General features: G+C 36.6%; 2 protein-coding genes and 1 long non-coding RNA gene across 4 annotated transcripts; 1 reads left to right on the top strand and 2 right to left on the bottom strand.

Annotated features, from left to right (window-relative positions):
* The first annotated feature begins 507 nt into the window (after window positions 1–507).
* On the top strand, window positions 508–6,037 carry naa38 (N-alpha-acetyltransferase 38, NatC auxiliary subunit). Of its 2 annotated transcripts, none has more exons than XM_055201042.2 (3): window positions 508–668; window positions 969–1,137; window positions 5,774–6,037. In XM_055201042.2, the coding sequence occupies exons 1-3, from the start codon at window positions 624–626 to the stop codon at window positions 5,887–5,889; spliced, it is 330 nt and encodes a 109-aa protein (XP_055057017.1). In that variant the 5' UTR covers window positions 508–623; the 3' UTR covers window positions 5,890–6,037. The 2 variants fall into 2 exon arrangements, with proteins under 2 accessions (XP_055057017.1, XP_055057016.1); XM_055201041.2 differs by lacking the exon at window positions 508–668 and adding an exon at window positions 707–796.
* A 1,511-nt stretch (window positions 6,038–7,548) lies between these two features.
* cldn15b (claudin 15b) lies at window positions 7,549–15,891 on the bottom strand. The gene is made up of 5 exons (XM_055201040.2): window positions 15,675–15,891; window positions 14,238–14,402; window positions 10,686–10,767; window positions 10,456–10,566; window positions 7,549–10,255 (listed from the first exon to the last, which is right to left on the bottom strand). The coding sequence occupies exons 1-5, from the start codon at window positions 15,889–15,891 to the stop codon at window positions 10,147–10,149; spliced, it is 684 nt and encodes a 227-aa protein (XP_055057015.1). The 3' UTR covers window positions 7,549–10,146.
* Window positions 15,892–17,243: 1,352 nt separating this feature from the next.
* Window positions 17,244–20,070, bottom strand: LOC129439422 (uncharacterized). Its single transcript, XR_008642810.2, has 3 exons — window positions 19,439–20,070; window positions 19,222–19,362; window positions 17,244–19,145 (listed from the first exon to the last, which is right to left on the bottom strand). It is a non-coding gene; the product is annotated as an uncharacterized lncRNA (long non-coding RNA).
* Between the last annotated feature and the right edge of the window lie 4,450 nt (window positions 20,071–24,520).

Genomic DNA, 24,520 nt, shown 5'->3' with positions numbered 1-24,520 from the left:
ACTCGTCCTCATGTTGTTCTAAACCTGTATGAATTTCTCTTTTCTGATGAACACAAAATAAGAAATTTTGAGAAACGATGTAAACACACAGCAGATAGTGACCATTGACTTCCATAGTAGGGATAAAAAATATGATGGAATTTAATGGGTACCGTCAACTGTGTGCTTACCATCATTTATCAAAATATTTTTTTATCATTTATCACAATACTTCCAAAATATTTTTTAAATATATTTTTCCTACTATGGAAGTCAATGGTAACTATCTGCTGTGTGTTTAACATCATTTCTCAAAATATCTTCATTTGTGTTCATCAGAAAAAAGACATTTATAAAGATTTAGAACAACATGAGGATGAGTAAATGATGACAGAATTTTCATTTAAGGTGAACTATCCATTTAAATGCAATCACGAGATTTATTTGATGACTTGAGTGGATTAAAAAATAGAATATAGTTCAATCTCTTCATACTCCATCACAGTAGGTGGCGGTATATGCACATATGAAGTTGGTTTACAACCCGCCATAAAATCAAAAGAAGAAGAAGATCACGTTAGAAAGAATGATATGAATAGCATTGTGTTGTAATTTCTAAATGCTTTAAACTCAAGAAACATAAAATGGCAACCGAGAGTGAAGAAAATGGCACGGAAATGCAGCCTGAGGTTTGAATAAGTTGGCAAATGTGGGGCCAGTAAAGCTAAAGCTAGCAAGCATTATGGCTTTTGCTTATGACGTATGCTTAATGCTTGACTATGGGTTTTGTCAAGATTTAGCATTTTGGTTTATATTTGTACGTAAAATTGCCTGTTGCTTTATATTGCCTGTTTATAGCATTTATAGTAAACACGCGCATTCTTACACAATACGCAGTATTGCTGTGGCTAGCATCAAAAAGTCGGATCCAGTTGATGAGAGTTGATTTGGACGAATTGTTTCGTTTATGTGAGTATGTTTTGTTTCAGGTGGAAGAATCATCTTATTTCTTAGCTCGGTTGAAACTAGAGAATCTCCTGAATAAAAGCATGAGGATTCGTATGACAGACGGACGCACTCTTGTTGGGCTTTTCTTATGCACAGACAGAGACTGTAATGTCATCATGGGCTCTGCACAGGAGTTCCTCAAATCCACAGGTAAGCAGTACTTCATGTGTGAGTACCACATTATATTATATGTACTGTATATTCGCTTTGCTGTTGTTCCTGAACATTAGTAGTATTAGTGGTATTTGTTTCGGTTATCATCACTATCATTATCTGCTCTACTTGTTATTCCAACGTTTAAAATTGGCATATGTTCTGCCCCATCATTATCATTTATTGTTATTCCTCTACTCTAAACTTTGCATAAATGTTGCTGCGTATGTTCTACGTTTATGAAAACCTCATATCCATGTGGCTTATTAAAAAGAGACTTGCAGTTTCCTCTCCCAAAGAATGAAACTTAGATTTTTGTCTCAGGCTTACATAAACGTTACTAAAATGCTATTTTTTGGACTCAGAGAGAATCCTAGACTTTTGGGGGCCCTAAGCAACTTTGTGAGAGCCCTTATAAAAATTAACCATGGTTTAACTATAGTAAAAAAAACATGGTTACTGTAGTAAAACCACGGTAACCACAAAATAACAATGGTTTTGGCAATATGGACTTTGACAATCACCAGAACTTCCTGTTTACAACCACCCATGAATGCTCGGTTAGAAGGTTTATGATTATTTTAGGTATGATGACAAAATTTTCTAAATCATGACTAGATAGAGCAGACAGACATTCCTATTTACAAAGATACCTGGATTGTAAAAATCTGTTAATGATTGAGAAAGTTATGATATTTTTAACATTAGAAATCAGAGGAAAAAGTTATATTGATGTCAATGGAAGGTGTGTGACCGAAAATGCTGCTTATTCACATGTCTTTGCTTGTAACTTTCTCATTTGATCAGATATTTGCATGAAATTTAGACAGATGGTAGTATTTTGTTATTTATTTCAAATGAAATCATGAGCATTTACTGTTTTAGTTGGAATGGGCCGTTTAGTTGCAATTAGTTTATCATATTCAGACTGAGACCCATGCTTTTTAGAACGATGCCTGCAGTTCTGAGGTTCTGACAGGAGGTTCACTAACCTACCACCACAAACGTGACTAATACATTTCCGCAGTTCATTTAAATACCTTCTCCATAGGTTTCGATGAAATTTTGTCAGTACCAAGATAAAAGATTTATATTTTGTCACACCTACCTTTCATTAGTGCCCAGAGTAAGTGGTTATTGCATGATACGCATTTTAAAGTAACACGCAGGTTAAAAACAGATTTTTCAACCGAAAAATTCGAAGCGCGTGCCCACTATGTCAGTATTGCTCTTTTTTTGTCTTTTCGATGAGATGTGCACAGACCACTCTTTATAGAAATATAAAGAACAGTTTAATCTTCATTTCTTGCATATCTTATGTTGATCAGAACAGGTGTGGATGGTTCTAGATTAAATAAACAAATAATACTGTATAAACATATTAAATGTTAATAATTTGCAATACAACCAGGAGTGACTTTCGTTTTAATTATTTTATTGCTGTATTTTATTTACTATTCAAATGAAGGATTTTACAAAAATATTTTTAATTTATATGCTGGAATATGCAGAAATATAAGTTAACAGGAGGAGGACTTTCTTTATTTCATTAAAATATGGTGGAATGTGCAGAAAATAGGTTTAAATGTTCAGCAATTTTCTTCAAGTCTGAGACTGTTGCATTTAATTAAATTTTTGCACCATGCAATCTGAATAAAGTTAAAATATGATAAAATATTGAAACTAATAAACAAGTTATGTGTGCACATGATGTGATACTACTGTATTTAAGCATTGTATCACACAAGTTGCAACTTATATCTGTGTCATTATGTTTAGTGAAATGGTCCCACACACTACTTTTCTTTGCACGCTTCATCCTGTCGTCTCAAGTGTTTTTGCCTGTAGCGTTTACTTATCGCAAACCTTGTAAACGTGCGAACCAAAACGCTGTGACCTTGCAGCAAATGTTTTTATTGATTTAAAAGTACAAATGAAAAATTGAGCGTGAGGGATTTGTTCACTTCACACAAATAGATCCTGGAAAATGGAATGAGATGGCTAACAGTATGGAAGAGCGGGGTGGGTTGGCACACTTTTCACTCTCTGTCATATTTCTCAGTCATGTTATATGTTAAAAAAGTCTAACCTGTAACAACTGTAAGGTTAAGATCTCAGCTAATCATCAGTAACATGTAATGTTCACAAATGATTCCTAAAATGTATTTATTCATCATTAAAGTCATGTTGTGCACCTGTACCAACCAGGCCCAGTATGGGGTTGGTTGGCACAGATGATAGTTACAAAGAATGAGGTGACAAATATAAAGAACTTAAGCATTTAATTTCATTCCAAAAAATTTCTGCCCATTTTAGCCAAATTATTAACCATGTTAGTGTGTGCGTGCGTGCGTATGAGTGGCATTGAAGACAAAATTTATAAATATACAGCATATAATAATATTACTAATAAAATAAATTACTAATAAAATAAAATATTCATGATTTTAACATACGTTTAACATACGCACAATTGTGTGTGTGTGAGTTTATGTACGTGTGTAGTATTAGGACTAGAAATAATGTAATATGCACATGTGTCAACCAACCCCCAAATCAGTGCATCAACCAACCCCAACCACATTAGGACACACCAATTAACTGAAATGATGTTAGCCACATCACTCATCAGAAACTTTTAAATTTCAGGTCAAAATATAGGGGATCCTATCTCTATCAACTGGAATCCTTACATTTTATATATCTTTTTCTATCATAGTTCTAAATTGTTTTTAGTGTGGGGCACTGTTTTTTTGTTTTGACACTGTAAAATATAAAAGCTATCCACACCTCAACAGTTAGTGACCATTAAATTATTTTAGTAAATGGGTGTGTTCAGGTCAAGAGGGCAGTCATTTTAATGTCAGATTTTTGTGGCAGCGCCCTTTAGTGTACTGTAATTGAACTGTGTTCCAACCAACCCTTGACCCAACCAGCCCCGCTCTCCACTAGTAGCATTTAGTCCACTGTCTATAATAGCCTAATTTAGAGATCACTTTTTTTTTAAACGACAACTTTGACCGGCTAACGTTGATACGGTCAACCATCGGTCAAACTGTCATCGGTTAATATCCCTAGTATGGAGAAAAATATTAATTTCCAGACTATTGGCCTATGTCGAAGCTAAGGGTGTGTGATATGACGATATTAGATAGTGAATGATTAAAATGTCTCCAAGATACACTTTTTCAGAAACATCGTTGTATCGTGATTCATGCCTACATCAAGTACACAACAGGGGGTGCACTACATGAAGGTGAGGGCCGGGTTTACATTTTTCTGCGTTCGACTCGTGCGCGCACACATCGGTGGAGCTTTCAAAATATACTCACCTCGGCTGGCTGTGTTCCGACACATACACAATACAAACAGGGGCGGAGTGGGACCCAAAAATTTACCGGGAAATTTCATAGACCACCAGCCCTCCGTGGTCAAAAAAAGAAAAAAGAAAATGGTTCCCTGTAAATAAGCAAATGCTGAAATCTAAAATTACAATAAAATGACTGCACCACAACAACATGAAATACCAAGTGTAATAATTATTATTTAAAAGATCTTAAAGTCAACAACAGTTCCCTAGTTTTACGTAAGCTTAAGCTTACTATGGTTGCAAAACAGTTGCTTATAAAATTATTAAGCCTGTTTGGAGAGAGATGTTTTATGTGACAAAATGTCAGTCATCGTGTGATAACGAAAATATAACGAGGCTGAGCAGGTGTTGTCAGTGAACAGGCTGTAAACTGTTGGCTAAGTTACAGACACTCGTGAAAAACTGATGCTGATTATCTGGGAAACATTCTCTTACAGCAGTCCAGTTGACATTGTTTGTGTCAAAGTTGTGCATTTGTTGTAACATTAAAACAGGAGATCAGACTTACTCTGTGCTGCTCAAATTGATGCTCGGAGCTCCATTCCTCTATGGGTGTGCGAGGCTATGCTTTTTTCCTAGGTTGTTGCGTTAAATCTTACCCAGATACAACAGTACTATTTTCTGATTGGCTATTGTGTCGCCTCTTTCTTTTTTTTTTGATTGGCTGATAGAACTCCAGGGGAGACGGGCTTGATAGAGAGAGCGGTGCGGGCAGATACATTTTGAGCGCTGAAGCATATTAAAAATATGATAAATAGTTTTTAGTGTGGCCGGAGTGCATGACTAAAGACTGAAAGCACGGCTATTATCAGACCGGCCTTCGCGGCCTTAAAACACTACCGGCCCAGTCGGGACTTTCCCGATTGCCACTCCGCCACTGAATACAAATGATTTCTTATTCATTAATGCCGCTTTTTGTCTTTTCTGCCCCGGACGGATGACTTTGTAAGAAAACTATATCCATATACAGTATCTAGACACATAATGTTAGTCATTTTTTTCATGGTAACAGTATATTTCACCACTTTAAAAATATCTGAGGCACTAACAACATTCTAAATGCTTTAGGTAACGTTTTGGCAATGCTCTAGCAATCTGTGGAAAATTTCAAGATTTCATAAATTACCACTCACAGTTTACCACTCGCAAAATGTTTAATATTTTTAGCTTCTGATCATAAGAAAAAGTAATTCTAAAATCTGAATTCTTTGTGATTTATTTTTTATTATTTTCCAATATTAAAATCTGAATTCTTATCCACAGACTCCTTCTCACAAAGCGAGCCCAGAGTGTTGGGACTAGCTATGATTCCTGGTCATCATGTTGTCTCTATAGAAGTGGAATCTGAAAGCCTTCAGACAACCACCCATGGACTCTAACAACTTTAGAGACTTTTGGACTGAAAATAATGGATGCACATGTTGCGTCAGCAAATTCATATGGCTTCTGTCTGAGCAGGGGTTACTGGATTATTATTTTTTATTTTTTTGGACAAAATGCCATTCCATCTGGGGTTTTGTTTCGATTTTCATTGGGTACAGTTATGTGTGTGATTGTTTGCAAATCACAGTATTGACTGTCATTTTAAAAATAAAAGACTGTTAAAGAATCATGGTAATATTTGTCATGTTTCATACCACCGTACCACCATCAGAAGCCATTCACAGACCTAAACTGTTCATTTATCTTTATTGTTATCATTATTGCACATGTATAAAACTGCATATTAATGGGTTGTTGGGTCATTTCTTCCGTTTGGTTTTATTTAGACAAATTTTAAAGGTACCCTGATTATAAACGCATTTATTGTTTAATAGATTAACACTAGGATTGGCAATATGTATGTAAAAAACTATAAAATCTTTTTTGTGAGGCTACCATTTTGTTTTCATCACTAGGTCAAATAATACTGTTCTACCCAGGTAAAAAGTAGTACACTTCCACAGTGTACTCAAAGTGCTCCACTTTGGCACACTAACCTTCCACTCAATATACTAAGAACTCAACCCCAGTACCCCTTAAGATGTTCCTAAAGGGACAATAAGTAGGATTTACCCCCATCTAGTGGTGGAATTGTATTTTGCATTCAAACGAAGAGTGCTCTCTAGCGCCTCGCCTCTCCAAATGCGTGTTGCAACTACAGTAGCCGTTATGTAATCACTGATCTCCTTGTCCGTTGCAGCTGGTTCACATGTTCTGAATGAAAACGCGTTGGTAGGCTAGTGCTTTTTGTCCCTCTCTGCTATTATAGTTTAACAATACGATATGGATGCCTCCTTGGACTTACCCATTCAATAAGTAAAGAGGAGAAATTCTAAGCTTAAAAAGAAAAGTCAGATCACTGGCAGAGGTCATTTGACACCAAGAGGACATATTTATGAATAAAGACATTGATTTTGATTAATAAAACACTTAAAATCCTACTTGCAGTCCCTTTAAGATTATCTAGGTGCTTCGCTGTGCTGTTTTGAGACGCCATGAATGTGAACTAAAATGCACTTTTAACATACTATCTCTGTATTAAAAAATGTATTTAGTTAAGGGTGTAGCAGAGGATTTTCTCGAATTTTGGAAGGGAACCGCCTTCTCCACTTTTTAAAAAAATGCTATGCGCAGCACTCCTGGTTGATAGCTAGGAGGACCAATGGTCTTGATGATCCACCCGGAAAAGGAAAATCCTCCACAATACCTTTTACACTTGTATTAAACTTAAACTCAACTTTCATATAAAGATGGGTTCAAGTTTACTACAAGTGGTACGTAAATAATTTTTTAAAATACATTTTAGCACATTTTAGTTTATATTTATGGTGTCTCAAAATAGCACAGTGAAGTACACTTAGATGACCTTAGGAACATCTTAAGAAGTACTAAAGATGAATTTTTAGTATATTAAGTACAAAATAAGTGTGCGAAAATAAAGCACTTTAAGTACACTATGGAAGTGTACTATTTTTTACAACTGGGAATCTAAAAATTTTTGCTAAGTAGCACTAAAAGCTCATAATTGGTACGGGTAGCAACACGAGGATGCGAGATGCGGATCCAAATGCAGTTTATTTCCAAAATGTGCAGGTAAACAAAGCAAAACATTACAGGGGAACACTAGAAACACGCAACATCAAACAACGAACGGCAAACAATGAATTAACAGGCAAGGTATGTGCATGACAATGACCAATGACAGAGCAGAAATAATCAGTAACTAAAGGGGGTCGCACACCGGCCGCACAGCTCAGCGTCGAGTCACGTCTATGACAACCATAGATATATACACTAGATGTCGCCCTGAGGCTCTGAGCATGCGTCAAAACCGCCGCCATCTTAGAACAGGGGTCTTGTCATAGGAAGTATCTAGGTAAAGCAGCTATCTCCGCCTGTACTTTGAATTCATGAACGATGCCAGACTTTTGTGCTGCGCATGGATGAAAGGGCTACTAGCACTATGCATTACAGTTAGAAAAAGTACATTTTCATAAAATCAAAACTTTTATTTTTTCCTGTACTTAATGCTAAATACATGTCTGACTGTTGAAACGAACCAAAAGAAAACCAAGAAAATCGCGTTCATGACGATTTATGGTGATGTTATTTCTGTTACACCATTGCCTACAATGACGCTAATGCGGGATTCCCCTGTTTCAAGATGGTGGCTCTGTTTGACGCATTCGGTCCAATGAACTGCCGTAGTAGCCAAGGCGACATCTAGTGTATATATCCATGTATGACAACTCTGAGGTATCGTAAACCGGAAGTGCACATTACATAGCGCGAGCTTCTTCTGGTAGCGTCTACATCAAAATGCAAAATATACGTTAGCAGCCAATGTTAATCGTTAATGATTTGGGACAAATATGATGTTATTTAATGTTAAACTATGTGAGTGGCACGACTCTTTGACACGAGATTTGAGCAACTTCCTGAGTCAAAGCTGGGCGGCGCGGACAGGTGGCGCCGGTGTGCGTATGCTCATAGAAAACAATGTGTTCGGGTTTTTTTTAGAACGGCGTGGCGCTGAGCTGCGCGTCCGGTGTGCGATCCCCTTAAGACAACAAACAAGGGGAGAGCATGAGAACAATGAGTAACCATGGAGATAAACAAGGGGGCGGAGACACTAATTAACATGAGGAGGTACAACTGAAAACAAGGGTACACAAGTAAAACACCGAATACACGTTTTTAGTGCTCTATAGCACCTATAAAGCACCTTTGAAGAACCATCCGGAGGTGATATAGCACCACTATAGCATCAGATATGGTTCTATATAGCACAATATGGTGCTACACAGATGCTACATAGGTGCTATATGGCACTTAAAATGGTTCACCTATGATTACGAGCCAGTGAACAACTTTTAGTGCTATTTAGCACTGTTTAGATACAGCAAGGTAAACGTGATAAACAAAGACAGCCAGGGGCAATATTTGGTTAGCATTTCATTAAAAATTCAGCATCAGGTCTTCTGTTCAGCCCTTTCATAGAGAGTAATATAAATGAAGAAAACATAGCAATGAAAGAAGATCAAAATAATGGTGATCTGAGAGGTAAGAATGTGTAAGTGAGAAATACAAAATTCTCACATGAGAAACTATAGAAGATACCATAGTATTTACTATAGTAAACTGTAGTTATATTTTCACAGCAACCATTACACATCAGCCTCAGAACGCGAAACATAACGGCGGCCTCCAGACGTTAAAATTAGTGTTACATGTTGTTGTTTTTTTTTTTTGAAGTAATGAAAATATTTAATGTGTTTTATCAATTAATTTTAGTAGTTGAAGGTATATAAAGCATTAAAGCATACAAGTACCTTTAAAAGTGTGTGTTTTGCTGTAAAAGTCACATGTTCGTTATATGACAGTGTGAAAAAACTAACATCACAAAAGAAATAAACAGATATTAAACAGTTAAGTTACGCATTTTACATATGCTTTCGGTAGTATGATGTCATCTCTGTGTGTGTCAATAGACCCTTTTACTGTTTGTACACGATGACGTGGCAGCGTATGCGCGCGCATCTTGGCAATGGAAGTATGTCAAGAAACAGCAGTAAAGCAACACAGACAGAGAAAGTTATTTCAACTTTAATCAACTTTTTCAACACAGCTACCAAATCCGTGTACTATAGTGGAGTGGATAGAAGACATTGTAGATGGCCAAATATAAAGTGGCCAGATACATATATACGTACATTAGTATTTTATATTCGTGCAACCAAACGCAACAAACAGACATTTTGATGCTGGGAAACCGTTTTGATAAACTTTCTGAGTTGCTAACATGTTAGAACCAATGGGGAATAACACCACTTCTGTTGCAAAGATGCGTGCGCAGGCTATTTGATCACGTGCGTTGTAAAAGGGTCTATATGTACATTTTTAAGTATACTTATGAAAATTAAGTGATATGTTACCCTAAACATTTAACAGACGACAGTGCAAGCATATAAATGATATTTTATGGACATATTTTAAAACCCTAATACACTGTACATTTTCATAATTCCATTTTAATGCATATTTGCAATAACAATACTGCATACAGTAAATTACAGGATGTATTTACATGGCTTTATTTTGGATGAAACATTATGGAAAATTTAACTTCTTGATCCGTTTGTAAAGTCTGTTCCTTACACATATGCATTGCGTCCATAATGACTGGTAGGAACAGATGAGTCACTTTGAACAATCTGCAAATGTTTGGTATGATCTGAAATTCTGAAGTTCTGAAGATCTGATCTAAAGAAGTAAATGAACCAGACATACATTTATAACATTCCTAAAACTATGTAATTAAGTATTTATTTAGACAAATAAGTCAGGTGCCTATTAAGTTATTAAGATTTCTAATAATATTTTTACACATTAAATAAAATGTGTTCATCATTTAAATGGTTGTTAAGTGTCATAAGAAGATGTGTGATGCATACTAAACTCACCCTTTCTTATCTGAGCCACGCAGTCTACAAGCACACAGCAAACAGCTGCCACCACATAAAGCCAGCGTAGCTGAACTCCAACCAATGTAAAGCCCTTCTCCTATTTCATATCTCAACACACAGAGACATAAAATATTTAAAAACTAGCATGACAACAGAACTACTTATTATTAGTAATATATAATCTCCAATACCTCAATATCAAGAGCACAACAATAGTTTTCACCTACTTTATGCCAAGATACAGTGGGTCAAAAAACTGCTGAGTGATATTAAAAGCATACCAAGACACTGCAACCATAATGCATAGACCTGAAATATGAAAATAGGTTACTTAGACACCAGAACAAACTTATCCACCTATGCATCTCCTTGTCCCTTGTCGTAATGTACTTTGTTGACGCTTAAATTGTAAACATATTGTTTTTTAGGTTAACCAAATCAATTGATTTGTCACACAGCATTGAATATGCAAATAAATAAAATAAATAGTGGAAGCAATCACAACCACTATATCTTCATAACTATGAGATTTTAAACCAGAAGTCTAAATGGAGAGATGCTTGATTTAAAACAGTCTGGTATTTTTTATTATCATAGACCAATACTATTATTCTATGATAATAGCTCTTAGGTAAACAAGTGAACCTATAACCAGGGTGGCATACATTTCCTAATTAAATTTTATAATGTATGTAAGATGAAATGTAAAGTTAGTATATTGGCTGAATAACTGTTTTATTGAAGTACAAACTATCAAAAGTCTCACAGTCCCACCCCAACTCCAAAATGAAGATGGAAAGCAGAGAAAACACAATGTGTAGCACTACACAAACTAATAGTCATGATAGAACCCAATAGAAAATAAGTCAATGGGGCAAAAACAGCCAGAGACAGTAAATGAGATAGAATTTTTTTTTTAATCTGATGCTGCACAAGAACTAACAATGTATCAAACCCAATGTTGTTACTTTTCTTTCACATGCCCAAGACTGTGATAAAAAGTAAAAAAATCAAGTCCACAATCAGTTTTTATATTGAAAGTAGGTAAATAAAAATGTGTGTGTGCATGTGTGTGTGTTTTCCCCAAATCCGTTTTGAGTGTGTTTTTGAAAAAATCATTTGCAATTAAAGAGTAAAAATTCTGGATTTTTCCTTAAAGGTGACATAGAATGGTTGAACGGAGTATTTATCCTTGTTCTGTGATGTGACATGTAGACAAAAAATTTTTGTTTGGGTCTGTAATGCCTTAGAAGCTTCCTAAAAACCTCTCTCAGATAGCTCTATTAGGGTGGGGGATTTTTAACAATTGGTTTTGCACCTATTTGGCTCCCCCTACTGGCTTAACTTGCAATCTCATTACTGATTGGTTGACTTTGCTGCCACTCAAAAAATGTAGCCAATTATTTTAAAATGGAGGGGGAGTTAGATGCCTGTGATGTCATAAGCATCAGTTTTTCAGATTGGGCTGTTTTCTGGCTGACATTTCTAAAAGAGGAATTTCTATGAGACTGAGATGTTTAACATGTTTAGCACTTTTTGTATGTTTGTGAATGTGGGTAGACTACCATTATTCAACAAAGACAAGGTAAAAATGGTTTTTCATTCTCTGTCCCCTTTAAACATTTAGCAGTTTTGATCAGAACTGTACAGAGGTTGATTAACAGATTTATGCAAAAAAAAGAGTTTGAAACCAAATATTTATCTGATTTAAACTCAGGGGGCGAGTGCTGGCTATGGCGCATGAGGCCCATCTTGGCATAGTTAAACTGAAACAGCATTGTATGGATCTTGTATGGTGGCCAGGGTTGGACAAAGACATTAAACAGCTTGTTCGGGACTGTACTCCATGTCTTATAAGTGGAAAAACTGGCCCAGACATAACGGTAAGCAATAGCATTTGTTTCGTTTTGCCTTTTTTTCCATGTAAAATGACTGGAGCTTTTAGTTAATGTACAAAACTAAAATAGCATATTTAAGATTTAAATGTAAAAATAAATGTTTTAAGAAATGTAAAAATATAATATCTTGTTCATTCAGCAAAATAAAATATGACTGAATCAAGTCTTGTTTGGTTATCACACAGTTTGTTCATGTAGTGATTAGAAAACTAAAATGGAAAAATGTGGGGGCCCATCAGGACTGCCTATGCATAGGGCCCGGGACCTTCTGCTACGCCCCTGTAGACACACTGTAGGTCCCTGACAGTGCTTGAATTTATTTTCTGCAAGAGGATTTCTGGATAAAATTCTGTGTACTTTCCCAATCCTACTGTCACTTCCATATTATTCCTTCCAGTCAACTATGTGTTGTTTTACCAACACTTCATGCCCTATGCATACTAGCTTGCTTTGTACGTTTGTATAATGTGCATTTACACATTTATGTAAAAGCCCACTAAAGTGCCTTAGAATGTGGAGCATTATTTGATGTGTAATTTTAACTGAACTGATATCAGAACGAAACTATTGAGAGGACCCTCCCCCTTTCTTTAAGAAACTAATAGCACTTTGTTTATGGCACAGTCCAGTATGTATGTGTGTTGTAGAGGCTTGCTTGACACTGACGCAATATCAGACTTCATTCACCCCAATGAAAAGCATACTGTATGAATTCTTTCTTATCCCCAACATAGTGCACTATGTGCCATTGACCATATAAAAACTAGTATATGCAGAGGCGGTCTTAACATAGAGGCAATAAATAAATAAATCCTTATCATCATGAACACTTCAAAAGCATGGTAAATTGTATAAACATTCCAAATATGTATAAACAATACCAAAATGTTTTTTTGCATTGATTTGTTTGACACATGAAAACTGTAACAATGTATCTTACAAAGTAACACGATGTGTCCCCACATGAAGTCCTTGAATTTAAGGTTATTGGATCTGTAATTCCTTGAAAGGTCCTTGAATTTGAAGTTAACCAAGGTGTGGGAACCCTGCATATAGATAAGTTGTCATATTTGGCCTCTGGACAGTTTCTGTTGGCCAAAAGATTTATGTTCTCAAATCTGTCAATGAACATTAAAGGTCACATATTTCTAAGCTTTCTAGAGTTTTATTTTAGGTTATAATATATATTTGCAGTTTAAGTACCAAAGACAATCTCTATATATTTTTTACAGCTCCTTTTTCGGGAGCTCTGCTAAAAACAGGTCGTTTTGGCCTATAATATTCATGAGCCTCTCGTCTGATAGGCCTGTTGTTTTATGAGTGAAATACGCAGTTGAAATAACAGTACCCATGGAAGTACACTAAATGTTTGTTTATTGTTTATGTACACTAAATGTATTTGACCCTTAAATGACTGTTTTGAAACTTATATGGTACTTATATAGCCCCTAGACCTCGGTTTTCATGAAACAAGCCACAAAATTTCAGTTTTAACAATATGTGACCTTTAAGTTGCCATTTTGACAATATAGCCTACCCCATATAAGGGCAGTTTGCGGACAGGGTTTAGATTAATCCAGGACTAATGGACTAATTTTAAGATTAAAGTAGTTTTTACAAACATAAATTGTGCATCTTGAGACAAAACAATGGCGCTAAGATATGTCAGTACAAGATGTTTTTAAATGAAGGTAGCTCAAACACGCATTTTAGTCTGGGACTAGGATAAGCCATGTCTGTGAAACCACCCCATAATGTTTCAAAATATCAATGTATAATAAATTAACTATATATTAAAGGAAAATAACTGTACAAATCGTAAGAAGTTAAATTAGACCTGTTTATCTATACAGTACATAATGATTAAATTGATGCTATTACCTTGCAGTATGAAAAAGACACCTCCGATCCCAGCAACCCGGTCCTTCATAATGTAATTCTCCCCTCCTACCTTGGAACACTGCATACCTACTAGAGTTGCCACAAGCCCAAAAATGCCCATCACAATAGATGTGATCATTAATGCACGGCATGCCTGAATGTAACCTAAGAGAAACATTTGGAAAGATAAGCCTGTCAGTCAAGCAAAAACAGGATGTTTGAATGGGCAGCTTATGTCAGTACTTTATTTGTATGATGGTTGTTGTTATACACAATTACACACCAGCTGGCATTAAACAGAGAGAGCGGAGTAAGTTGACCCACTCCGTGTTTTTTTTTTTTTTTGTGGCAACTGAACACTTTTATTGTCATGTAGCCTAACCATACGTATAGGAACTACCTATAATTTCTACCAGAGTGTAAACAGCAGAAGCACATGAGAAGAGCTGTAAGCATTAATTTACTTTAAAAGCTTTATGGTCAGTCAAAAGAATAAACTCTTTTGTTGGTTAAACTCTGTGTGGATTCACACAGATTACTATTCTGAATTTGTCATGTTCTAACCATAAAAGGAAATAAACCCTGATTTCCTGTTTTGTGAAATGTTTCAAAGTTCAGTTTTATCTCTTCTAACCTTGTTTGAGTTTGCTTACGATTCAATCTGTTTTACTGCCTTGACAGTCTATTAACATTGAGAACACTGCTTCTTATGGAGTAGCCACACAAACCCTATTTTCAGACTTTGTAGTGTCTTTGCTCCCCTAACAATGACTTTATCAAATATTTTTGGAAAACATAACGCCATGCAAGGTAAAAAATAATTTTAAGATTTTTATTATTTACTTTTCGAGAATGAGACACCAAAAATATAGAAAAAGTTAAATCCAAGAATATTTTCTAAATTATTTTTCGGTAACACTTTACAATAAGGTTTATTAGTTAACATTAGTTAACTACATTAGTTAACATGAACTATAATGAACTGCACTTATACAGCATTTATTAATCTTTGTTAATGTTAACAATTACTAATACTTTATTAAAATCTTGTTAACATTAATTAATGCACTGTGAACTAACATGAACAAACAATGAACAGCTTTACTTCTATTAAGTAACATTAACAAAGATTAATAAAGACATCATTTTAGTTAACACATTAACTAATGTAACTAAACCTTATTATAAAGTGTTACCGATTTTTAGGATTTTTGTATTTTGTGTATAATCTACATTTTTTTCTCTTGTACAATTGTTACCACACAACTTTTAAGTTTTACTTATTTAAGTGCATTATTTTTTGAGTTGTAAAAATTAAATAATTGACCACTGTCCTAATGAGCTTTTTACCTAAGAAAATTTCAAGGGTTATAAACAAATCTTTTACGTATGTATTGTGTGTACTATGTACTATTAAAGTTGTAAATTATGTTTTACCTGGTAAAGCAAGCATGGAGGGAAAATTCCAACAATTGTATACACCCGTGGAGTCATCTGCACAGGACATCCAGAGGTTCTCAAAGATGGTTGACGTGGTGATGACAGTACCATCTGTAGTGGACACCCTCCAGTAATTATTGTACACTGACAGTAGAACAGACACACATCCTAAAAACCCAAGGAAAAGTGCAATAACCTGCAAAGCGTCTTTCATTTTTGTATTGATCTTTTGCTCTTCAAAGGTGCTCGGAGAAATTTCTTCTGATGCTGCTGATGAAGTTTTAGGGACTACAGGCTGTTTCTTTTACCATGTTATCCCCTAACACAATAGTTTCAGAATTCTTAAATGTTGGAAAAGGCTTACAGTTCCAGTGGAGATTCCCCAGCCCAGATGTTTGTCATATAGCACCATTTAAATATAAAAAAAAAATTATAAAAAAAAACAAATCATATATGAATATGTAAAAAATGCATTAATCCGTGTTTGCACGATATAAAATAACAATTAGTATAAGCAAATCATGAAAGGATATCAAGGTTTCCATTCCTCCTAAGCTGTCCTGAAAATAACTTTACCTTGCAGTATTCTCTGATATATTGTAACAATACATGGAATTTGACCTTGTCATGAACATTAAAGGCTTTTATGATTTTATTGTACAGAAGTCCACCATCAAAATTGTCTGATTTAAATGTTCATTATTGGGCATAATTTATTAATTAACTCTGCAGTTATTGACATACCATAAATAAATGATCTTATCATACAGTGTTTATCATTTGATTAAGAAAGACTTACTCTGACAAACATTTGTGCACAGGTGTGACTATTGATATGGCTGTTTCTTAGAAAACCCAAAAGTAGGTTGCAGGTCTGCTCTGATATGGTTTTGTGTAAAAAGTAACTAACCATATGACGCATCCTCAGCAAAATGAATAGGTCTATATCAGCTTTTAAAGGGGAGGAGAAAATGCGTATCTTGTTATTGACATCAAAGCAGTGCCTCTTTATTGTCACACTCTATTTTGGCACAAATTTATGTGTTACATTTTATTTATCAGTAATGAAATATCTACTTTGTTTTTTATCCATTTATGCTGTTAAATCACTCTTCTGCTGTTGTTTTCACAATAACAAAATTTGACACAATTACATTATTTTTCGTCAAAATTCCTGTTCATGACAAATTTCATAATTGTTCTTTATTTTGAAATTAAAACTTTTCTTAAAATAAAATTGCACAATTAAAATTAGGCACAGACAGCAATAGATATAAACTAAGTGAAAAAAAAATTATATATATAAATTAAATATATAAAAATTATATATATAAAAATTATTTATATGAATCATGATGATGGTCCAAAATGTCTGTGACGAGGTTGATTTGACTCAGCGCAGAGTAGCTACACAGTTAAAGTGTAGTATAAACAAATAAAAACTTGATATTACTTAAAATTTCAAATTTTAGCATTAAAACTTAAACATATGTGTTTAATGTACTCATTTAGTAGCAAAAATCTTTGAATTAAAGTTTTAAGTGCTATGAACTCAAATTATTAATTTATTATAATTATTTGCTGTCGCTGTGTAATATAATTGGACATGAAAATCCGCATTCAGTGCTGATTGGTCAATTCCTGACGCAGCAGCAAGCCTGACTGTGGCACTGGCAGTGAGAACCAAAAGAAGAGCCTGGAGTGAAATTGGGTAAGTACAGAGAATAAAACGCATAACTTTTCTTAATTGCTTTTACACAATTTATTTTGATGTTATTTGCCATGTATAAACACCTTTACTGTGTTACGTCAACAGCAGCTAAAGCTTGGTCACTGTTTTTTTTTTAATTTTAGAAATGTTTATTTGTAAATTTTAAGTTTGTTTATTATTCTCACTTTCACAAGTGAAAATAAACAAGTGAGATGGGAAAAATTTAGTTTTTCATAGTTACATAATTCTGCATAGTTGCCTAACGTTGTACATCTAACATGGTGCACATGGTGTATGTGTTATGGTGTGTAAGAGGGAACCCAAGTGCAGACAGAGGTGGATGAACACAAACACTTTTAGATAAACAGAAAACAAAGGCCCACAAGGGAGCAAAACAACATAAACAGGATAACTAATATGACAGAATATACACTTCTCTGGAAACAGGACTAGACTAAGACACTAAACTGGAAAACACTTCACAATAAACTGACAGAACACTAAATCCACAAAACACTGAATATGACTAGACTTAACTTAGACAAAGTATTCACAGGCATGAAACAACAATGAACAGGCACCGAGTAACAAACACAAAGAGCTTAAATAGGGGAGAACTAATGAATACGACAGATGACATGGATTAAACAATGAGGGTGACAAGGGAGCGGGGTAAAAGTGACAAGACACAGGGAACACGTGGTCTAGTAAAACCAATACTAAGACCACGTGATCCCACACAAAACATGGGTCTGTCATGATCCTACCACAAGACTCGATTAAACAAAGGACAAGATGGCAGAATCATGACAGTATATGTCAGTGTGGCATGGGGGGGGGGGTTGGGGGGCGGTTGGGGGATAGCTTTATGACGAAAGCAAAGATTTTTCATAAAACTCCGACTACGCCACCCCGGGAATTACACCCGGGGAAATAATCCTTACACCCAAAAGGCGGTAAGGCGCACAAGTTCGTTCCTCAGTAAAAGTGAGCAGGAGCCGTGGGTATAATACAAAAATATTCATTTATTGTACAATATTCATGATCCACTTTAATAAGGTAAAAGGATGGTTTAAACAGACATGATGATGTTGCTCAAAACAGGTCTCCAGCTGTCACACTTTAACAATAAAGACACAAAACATTACATATCACATTAATCACAAAACAGAATTATACAAAAAAACAACACGTACAACATTATGTAAAATGCCCTCACTGCTAAAATGCAACGACCGGCAACAAATCAAATACACAAACAAATAAACACAGTACCAACCTACAGGGCTAATGCTACCCACCGGAGTGATCTCTGGCGCAAGTTATCCACAAGCACAATTTCACACCACACGGTGAACTCAAAGCACACACTTATACAATTCAAAAATGTGTAACACGGTAAACGTTGAAACGTTACCACCATAAGATCCATCCACCCGTGGGAACCTCAGCTCCTAAAAGTATAAACAATATACAAATATTCAGACAAAAATGATATACAAATAAAGAAAAGAAACAAAAGGGGTAAACGGCAAGGGAAGCTACACTGCGCGAACGCCACAGTCCATTTGTCAACTCCAAATGCACCGGACACTCCTTCACTCGGATCTTAAAATTCAACCCTGAAACTTAGGAACCAGACAGTGTACAGTCCAGCATACAGCGGGGAGGATAAAGTCGATGTTACAGCGATGCTACTCAGCAGCACAAGAATCAAACACTCACGAGGAACAGGACGTAGAACAAAAGGGAGAACCCTAAAGTAAACAAATACGATATTAAAAACTAATTGCAACATCATGCACAAACATTGACTTCATGCTGGACACTTACCGAATAGTGGTATCACCCCAGACAAATTACAGTTTTACGGCGTAGTTTAACCCACAGCAGATCAACCAGCAGCCAACTGAGGTTACACAGTCATGTACCACTACACGTAGAAAGGCACCAGCACGCTGGACAAACAACACACTAAATCCAACACAAACTAGTTTAAATACCATACACAAATTAAAACTATGAACAGCAGCACATTAACAAAGCTCACCTGTCGCTATCGTTACAAACACCCCGGGGAAACACAGAACATGACGCATTCCAAGGAGCAGCCAATCAGCGCTTAAAAAGGGACTGCCCCTTCCTGATAGGATATATCAGCTGTCAATCACAGATCACCTAATCCTGCTACATCAGGAAAAGCAATGTCTGGCCATATGCCAATGTTCACCCACGGACTACTGGTTGTTTGGCAAGTTGTTAGAGTCACTGTTAAGGCCAACTATATTCAATTTAAGCTGATAATAGTCCATTTTACTGGAATTTTGGCAGCAGCCATTTTGTTGAATGTTTGCCACTCAACAGGGCGTGCTCTGGCGTGGTCACTTGGAAAAATGACATCGGCGAAAGTGACTGCAGTTACGCCCACTGAGTGGCAAAAGACATAGTGGCAGAATTTGTGTACAATGTGAAATCAGCGAAAACACGAGGACCCAGCAAACATGACCGTTCAGGCCCACTGTGGGTATACTGTGGGACAGTGTGGGCAGGGGAAACCCACACCAAACCCCATCTAGGCCCAATGCTGGTTAGTCCATGTGGGGCCCACAGTAGTTTGCCCTTTGATGGCCCTATATGGGTTTACTACGGGCTTGCCCACAGAAAAAACCAAACAGGGCCCATATGGGCTAGCCCATGTGGGCCCCCTAAGACTGCCCTTTTGGGCCCCATGAGGGTTTTTTGTGGGTCAACCCACATAAACAGGGCACATATGGGCTAGCCCATGCGCGCCCCCTATGACTTTGCCCTTTTTGGCCCCATTAGGGTTTTTTTGTCCACAGAAAAGCCCACACAGGCCCCATATTTTCTGGCTAGCCCCCATTATTTTGCCATTAATCATAGTAATAATATTTTTTTTAAATAAGTATAATCATTATTAAATTATTACAATAATTATCATTGGTTGTTATTATCAAATCAAAAACTATAGTAATTACACTTTTACTCTAATAAAACCATTTTTATACATTTTTATAAAGGTCTGTCAATTTAGAACAAAATGTGCATGCATGTTTATGTAGAAATAATTGAACACACGCCCTGATAAGGTTCTTAACAGCTATCCCTGTTAGAAACAACAATAGACACATCACAGAAATTCTATTGGTTTTATTGTGGAATTTTTATTGGTTCTAATGAAATATGGCCCAAAACACACTACAGTGTATATAACGCAAGTTATTTCAATGTAGGGTTTGACGCGTAAATCTAAGGTTATATAACTTACAGTACGGGCACACAGTTTATAGTATGAGAATTTAAACAGGAGCCATCAATTCTGGATAATTAACTATTGTTTTTTTATGTTCACTTTTCTTTCAGGTCATTTTCTTGTTGTGTTTTGATGTTTTCCATTGGCTGAAGAGTATTACTTTGTGTTTATATTTGCACCAAAAACATAAGTGCTCAAGAAGTGCATAAGTAAACCAACATTTCAACAATACAATGGAAAAATAAAAAATATTAACTACAACTAAATAGACCTTTTGCGTGTTTGCAAACAGAGATAACGTTTTTATGGATCCGGTGTTCTGTTGAAGTCTGTTTCCCTTATATTTCTCTTAAGTCTAATGTTTCTTATAACGTTTTCACCAAGTTACGTTTATTTTTAAAATAAATTAAAAGTTTAAATGGCTTGGCTACTGATATGTGTGCATGTATGTAATGTATATTTATTGTTCTTTATTGGTAAATCAATTATTTTTACAGTATGAATCTCTGACGTACTTATAAGAGCAATACTATCATGTATTCTGTATAATATCATTTATTAAATATTTCATCATTTTCCTGTTTTTAATTTATTCCTTATATTTTTAGCCTACGTGTTTGTAAAACTATTATGTTTACATACAAATTAATTTGTATAGGCCTGTTTATATATTATTAACACTTTACATCATGTGTGTGTGTGTGTGTGTGTGTGTGTACCTGGTAATTATCACGTTGTGGAGACCAATTGTCCCCACAAAGATAGGAATACCAGTGTTTTTGTGACCTTGTGGGGACATTTTGATGTCCCCATGAGGAAACAAGCTTATAAATCAAACAGAATGATGTTTCTTGAAAATGAGAAGTAGTAGAAGGGTTTCTGTGATGGTTGGGGTTAGGAATGGGGCGGGTAAGGGGAATAGAATATACAGTTTGTACAGAATAAAATGCATTACGTCTATGGAATGTCCCCACAAAACATGGAAACCAGAATGTGTGTGTGTGTGTGTGTGTGTGTGTGTGTGTGTGTGTGTGTGCTATATTTATATATTTATTAGTAAACATCATAATTTAGAACAAACAGGAAGAAGACATAGGCTAAGATATAAGGAAAAAAGGTACTAACCTACACCTAACAATCACTTTATAGGTAAGTAGATATAGATAGATATAGTCAAAGTGTCACATTAATTGCTAAAACACTACGTCTAAAGAGAATTTTTAACAATGGGATCTGGCAACACTGCAAATTCTGTACCCGCGGCGTCAAAGGTTAAGCCAATCTTCGTCATTTTACACTAAACTATATAGTAAACTGTCCAAACTTAATTATATATGCGGATTCTTTTTGAAAAATGAATTAGTCATTCAGAGAACTTCAAATTTTATTTTTTTTATACGAAAAAATTACCGAGGTCCGGACCTCTGTGACCTCATAGCTGGCTACGCCTATGTCTGTAAGTAGTCTCACTATAGCTGTGTCATCTGCATATTTGTAGTAAGTGGTATTGGGTATTGAGCTCTGGCAGTCATTTGTGTAAAGTGTGTACAGGAAGGGACTAAGTACACAACCTTGGGGAGCTCCAGTGTTGGTGATGATGGTTGATGATGTTATTGTCCCTATTTTCACTGTCTGTGGCCTGTTACTGAGAAAATAGTTTATCCAATGGATGAGGAGAGGGGTGACATTTAGGTGCTGTAGTTTCTTGATGAGTTGATGGCGCTGGATTGTGTTAAATGCGGAGCTGAAGTCAACAAACAGAACTGAGGCAGAGTTATGAGGAGTCTGGAGGTGGTGAAGGAGGGAGTGGAGAAGGCACGCCACTGCGTCCTCTGTCCCCCTTTTTTTCCGGTATGCAAATTGATATGGGTCAAGTTGTGTACTCACAGTAGGTAGAATGAGGTGTAGTAAGATTTTCTCCATGCATTTCATGACTATTGGGGTGGGTGCGACTGGATGGTAGTGATTGGGTTCTGAAGGGCGTGGTTTCTTGGGTACAGGTATGATAGTTGATGTTTTCCAAAGGGTGGGTATTGTTGCTGTCCTGTAGGATTCCCAGAAGATGGTGTGGAAGATGGGGGAAAGCTCTATTGCGCAGCACTTCAGCACCTTTGCTGGGATGCCATCTGGCCCTGGTGCCTTGCCAACTTTGCACCTGGCCAGCTGCCGCTGCACATCCTCCTCTTTGAAGGGCAGGTGTTGAGGTTCAAGCGGGGGGAGGGTTCTAAGAAGTTCCTCACAGATGTGGGTGTGGTCATGGGTATCGAACCGGTTTGTACTGCGGGAGAAGGAAGATGACGTTGTGATCAGAGAAACCGAGTGGCGGGAAGGCACGTGTGGTAAAGGCACCGGCAACGTTGCCGTAGCACAGGTCCAGAATGTTCTCTTTCCTCGTTGGAACATCCACGAACTGGTGGAAGGATGGCAGAACATCATGGAGCCTGCAGTTGTTAAAATTCCCCAGGATAAACACTGGAGCCTCCGGGTAAGCGGCTAGCATGGTGTTAGCATTGTCGGCTACTAGCTCTGCTGCTACCCTGATGTCGGCACTCGGGCAGATGTAAACACGGGTGACAACCACCATCTGGAATTCTCTCGGGAGGTGAAAGGGATGCATGCTCATGGTCATCATCTCCACATCTGGTGTGCAGATCTTGTTGTGGATCTTGATGTTATCACACCATCTGTTATTGACATAGATGCAGATCCCACCGCCTCTCACTCTGCCTGACTGATGGGTCCTGTCGGCTCTTAAGATGGGGAAGTGATCAAGACTGACCTCGGACTCCGGGACCTCCTCATCCAGCCAGGTTTCGGTGAGCGCGATGATGCAGGCGTCCCTGTAGCCTCTCTCTATGGAGCACTTGGCGTGCAACAGGTCCATTTTGTTCCTGAGCGAATGAACGTTCACTAATATGATGGAAGGCAGAGGGGGCCTGAAGGGACGCTTAAGGAGTCTAGTTCTTACGCCTCCTCGTCTGCCTCTTTTTCCAGAGTGTGATTAGTGAAATGGCAGAACAGACATTGGAGCTGATTACTATGGGCTGTTACATTTTCCTTTTCTTTTTGTCCATCCTTTATTACATTGATGCTGGTGGCAAAGGTACCACTTTTCCTTTTCTGCTTAACTTGAGTGGATAGCTTTGTGTGGCTGGCGGGGGAAACATCATTAATAATATTTCCAAACAGCGGGTCTGAATCAATTTTGACTTGTTTTTCAATAAAATTTACAAAATCAACAAACACTGCTCTGCTTCCAGTTTGTTCCAGTCCTGGCATGTCCAACTCCTTCATGTACTTTATACGATGTACTATATTGGAGCAACCTCGAAGGAACAAAGCATATGACTGCAGAGCGTTAACATCCTCGGGTTTTATTGAGGGCCAATTATTGATTTTGTCCATATAAGCAGAAGAGATTTTGTGTTCACTGCCAAAATGTTCAATCAAAAGTGTTTTTGCTCTTTGGTAAACCCAGTTCAGAGGGCAGATGCTGACAACTTCTTACAATGTTTCTTGGTTGCCCCCTAGTGTACTGTTCTAGGAAGTACAGACAATCACTGAAATTTTGAGTTTTATCCTCTATACAATTTTCAAAGGCTCTGAGAAAAGATTTAAAATACAGGGGATCACCATCAAATACAGGTATATTTCTCATAGGCAGAGCAGAGGCTGTGTTTTGTTGGACCAACAGGGCAGTAATTTCATTTTGACGCTGCATGATGTTCAAAATGTCCGGAGAATTGGTGGATTGATTATTGTCGTGAGCATTTTGCAAAACCAGTGGTCGTGTACTTTGTCCTTGAGAAGCAGGAATAACATTAGGTATGGGTGCTTGCATTACAAAATGTTTGGGTTTAA

Source organism: Misgurnus anguillicaudatus, chromosome 22 (assembly GCF_027580225.2).
Source record: "Misgurnus anguillicaudatus chromosome 22, ASM2758022v2, whole genome shotgun sequence".
Taxonomy (NCBI): domain Eukaryota; kingdom Metazoa; phylum Chordata; class Actinopteri; order Cypriniformes; family Cobitidae; genus Misgurnus; species Misgurnus anguillicaudatus.
Note: the sequence above shows the minus strand (reverse complement) of the source record. Positions and strands in the feature narration are given on the sequence as shown.

Bases quoted from the DNA above. Each gene is read 5' to 3' on its own strand.
- naa38 (XM_055201041.2), top strand. From the start codon at position 722: ATGGCTTTTGCTTATGACGTATGCTTAATGCTTGACTATGGGTTTTGT. The intron at 797-968 runs GTACGTAAAATT...GTTTTGTTTCAG, and splicing joins TAGCATTTTGGTTTATATTT to GTGGAAGAATCATCTTATTT. The intron at 1,138-5,773 runs GTAAGCAGTACT...TCTTATCCACAG, and splicing joins GGAGTTCCTCAAATCCACAG to ACTCCTTCTCACAAAGCGAG.
- cldn15b (XM_055201040.2), bottom strand. From the start codon at position 15,891: ATGAAAGACGCTTTGCAGGTTATTGCACTTTTCCTTGGGTTTTTAGGA. The intron at 10,768-14,237 runs GTAATAGCATCA...TTCATATTTCAG, and splicing joins TGTCTTTTTCATACTGCAAG to GTCTATGCATTATGGTTGCA. The intron at 10,567-10,685 runs GTAGGTGAAAAC...CTGTGTGTTGAG, and splicing joins CCACTGTATCTTGGCATAAA to ATATGAAATAGGAGAAGGGC.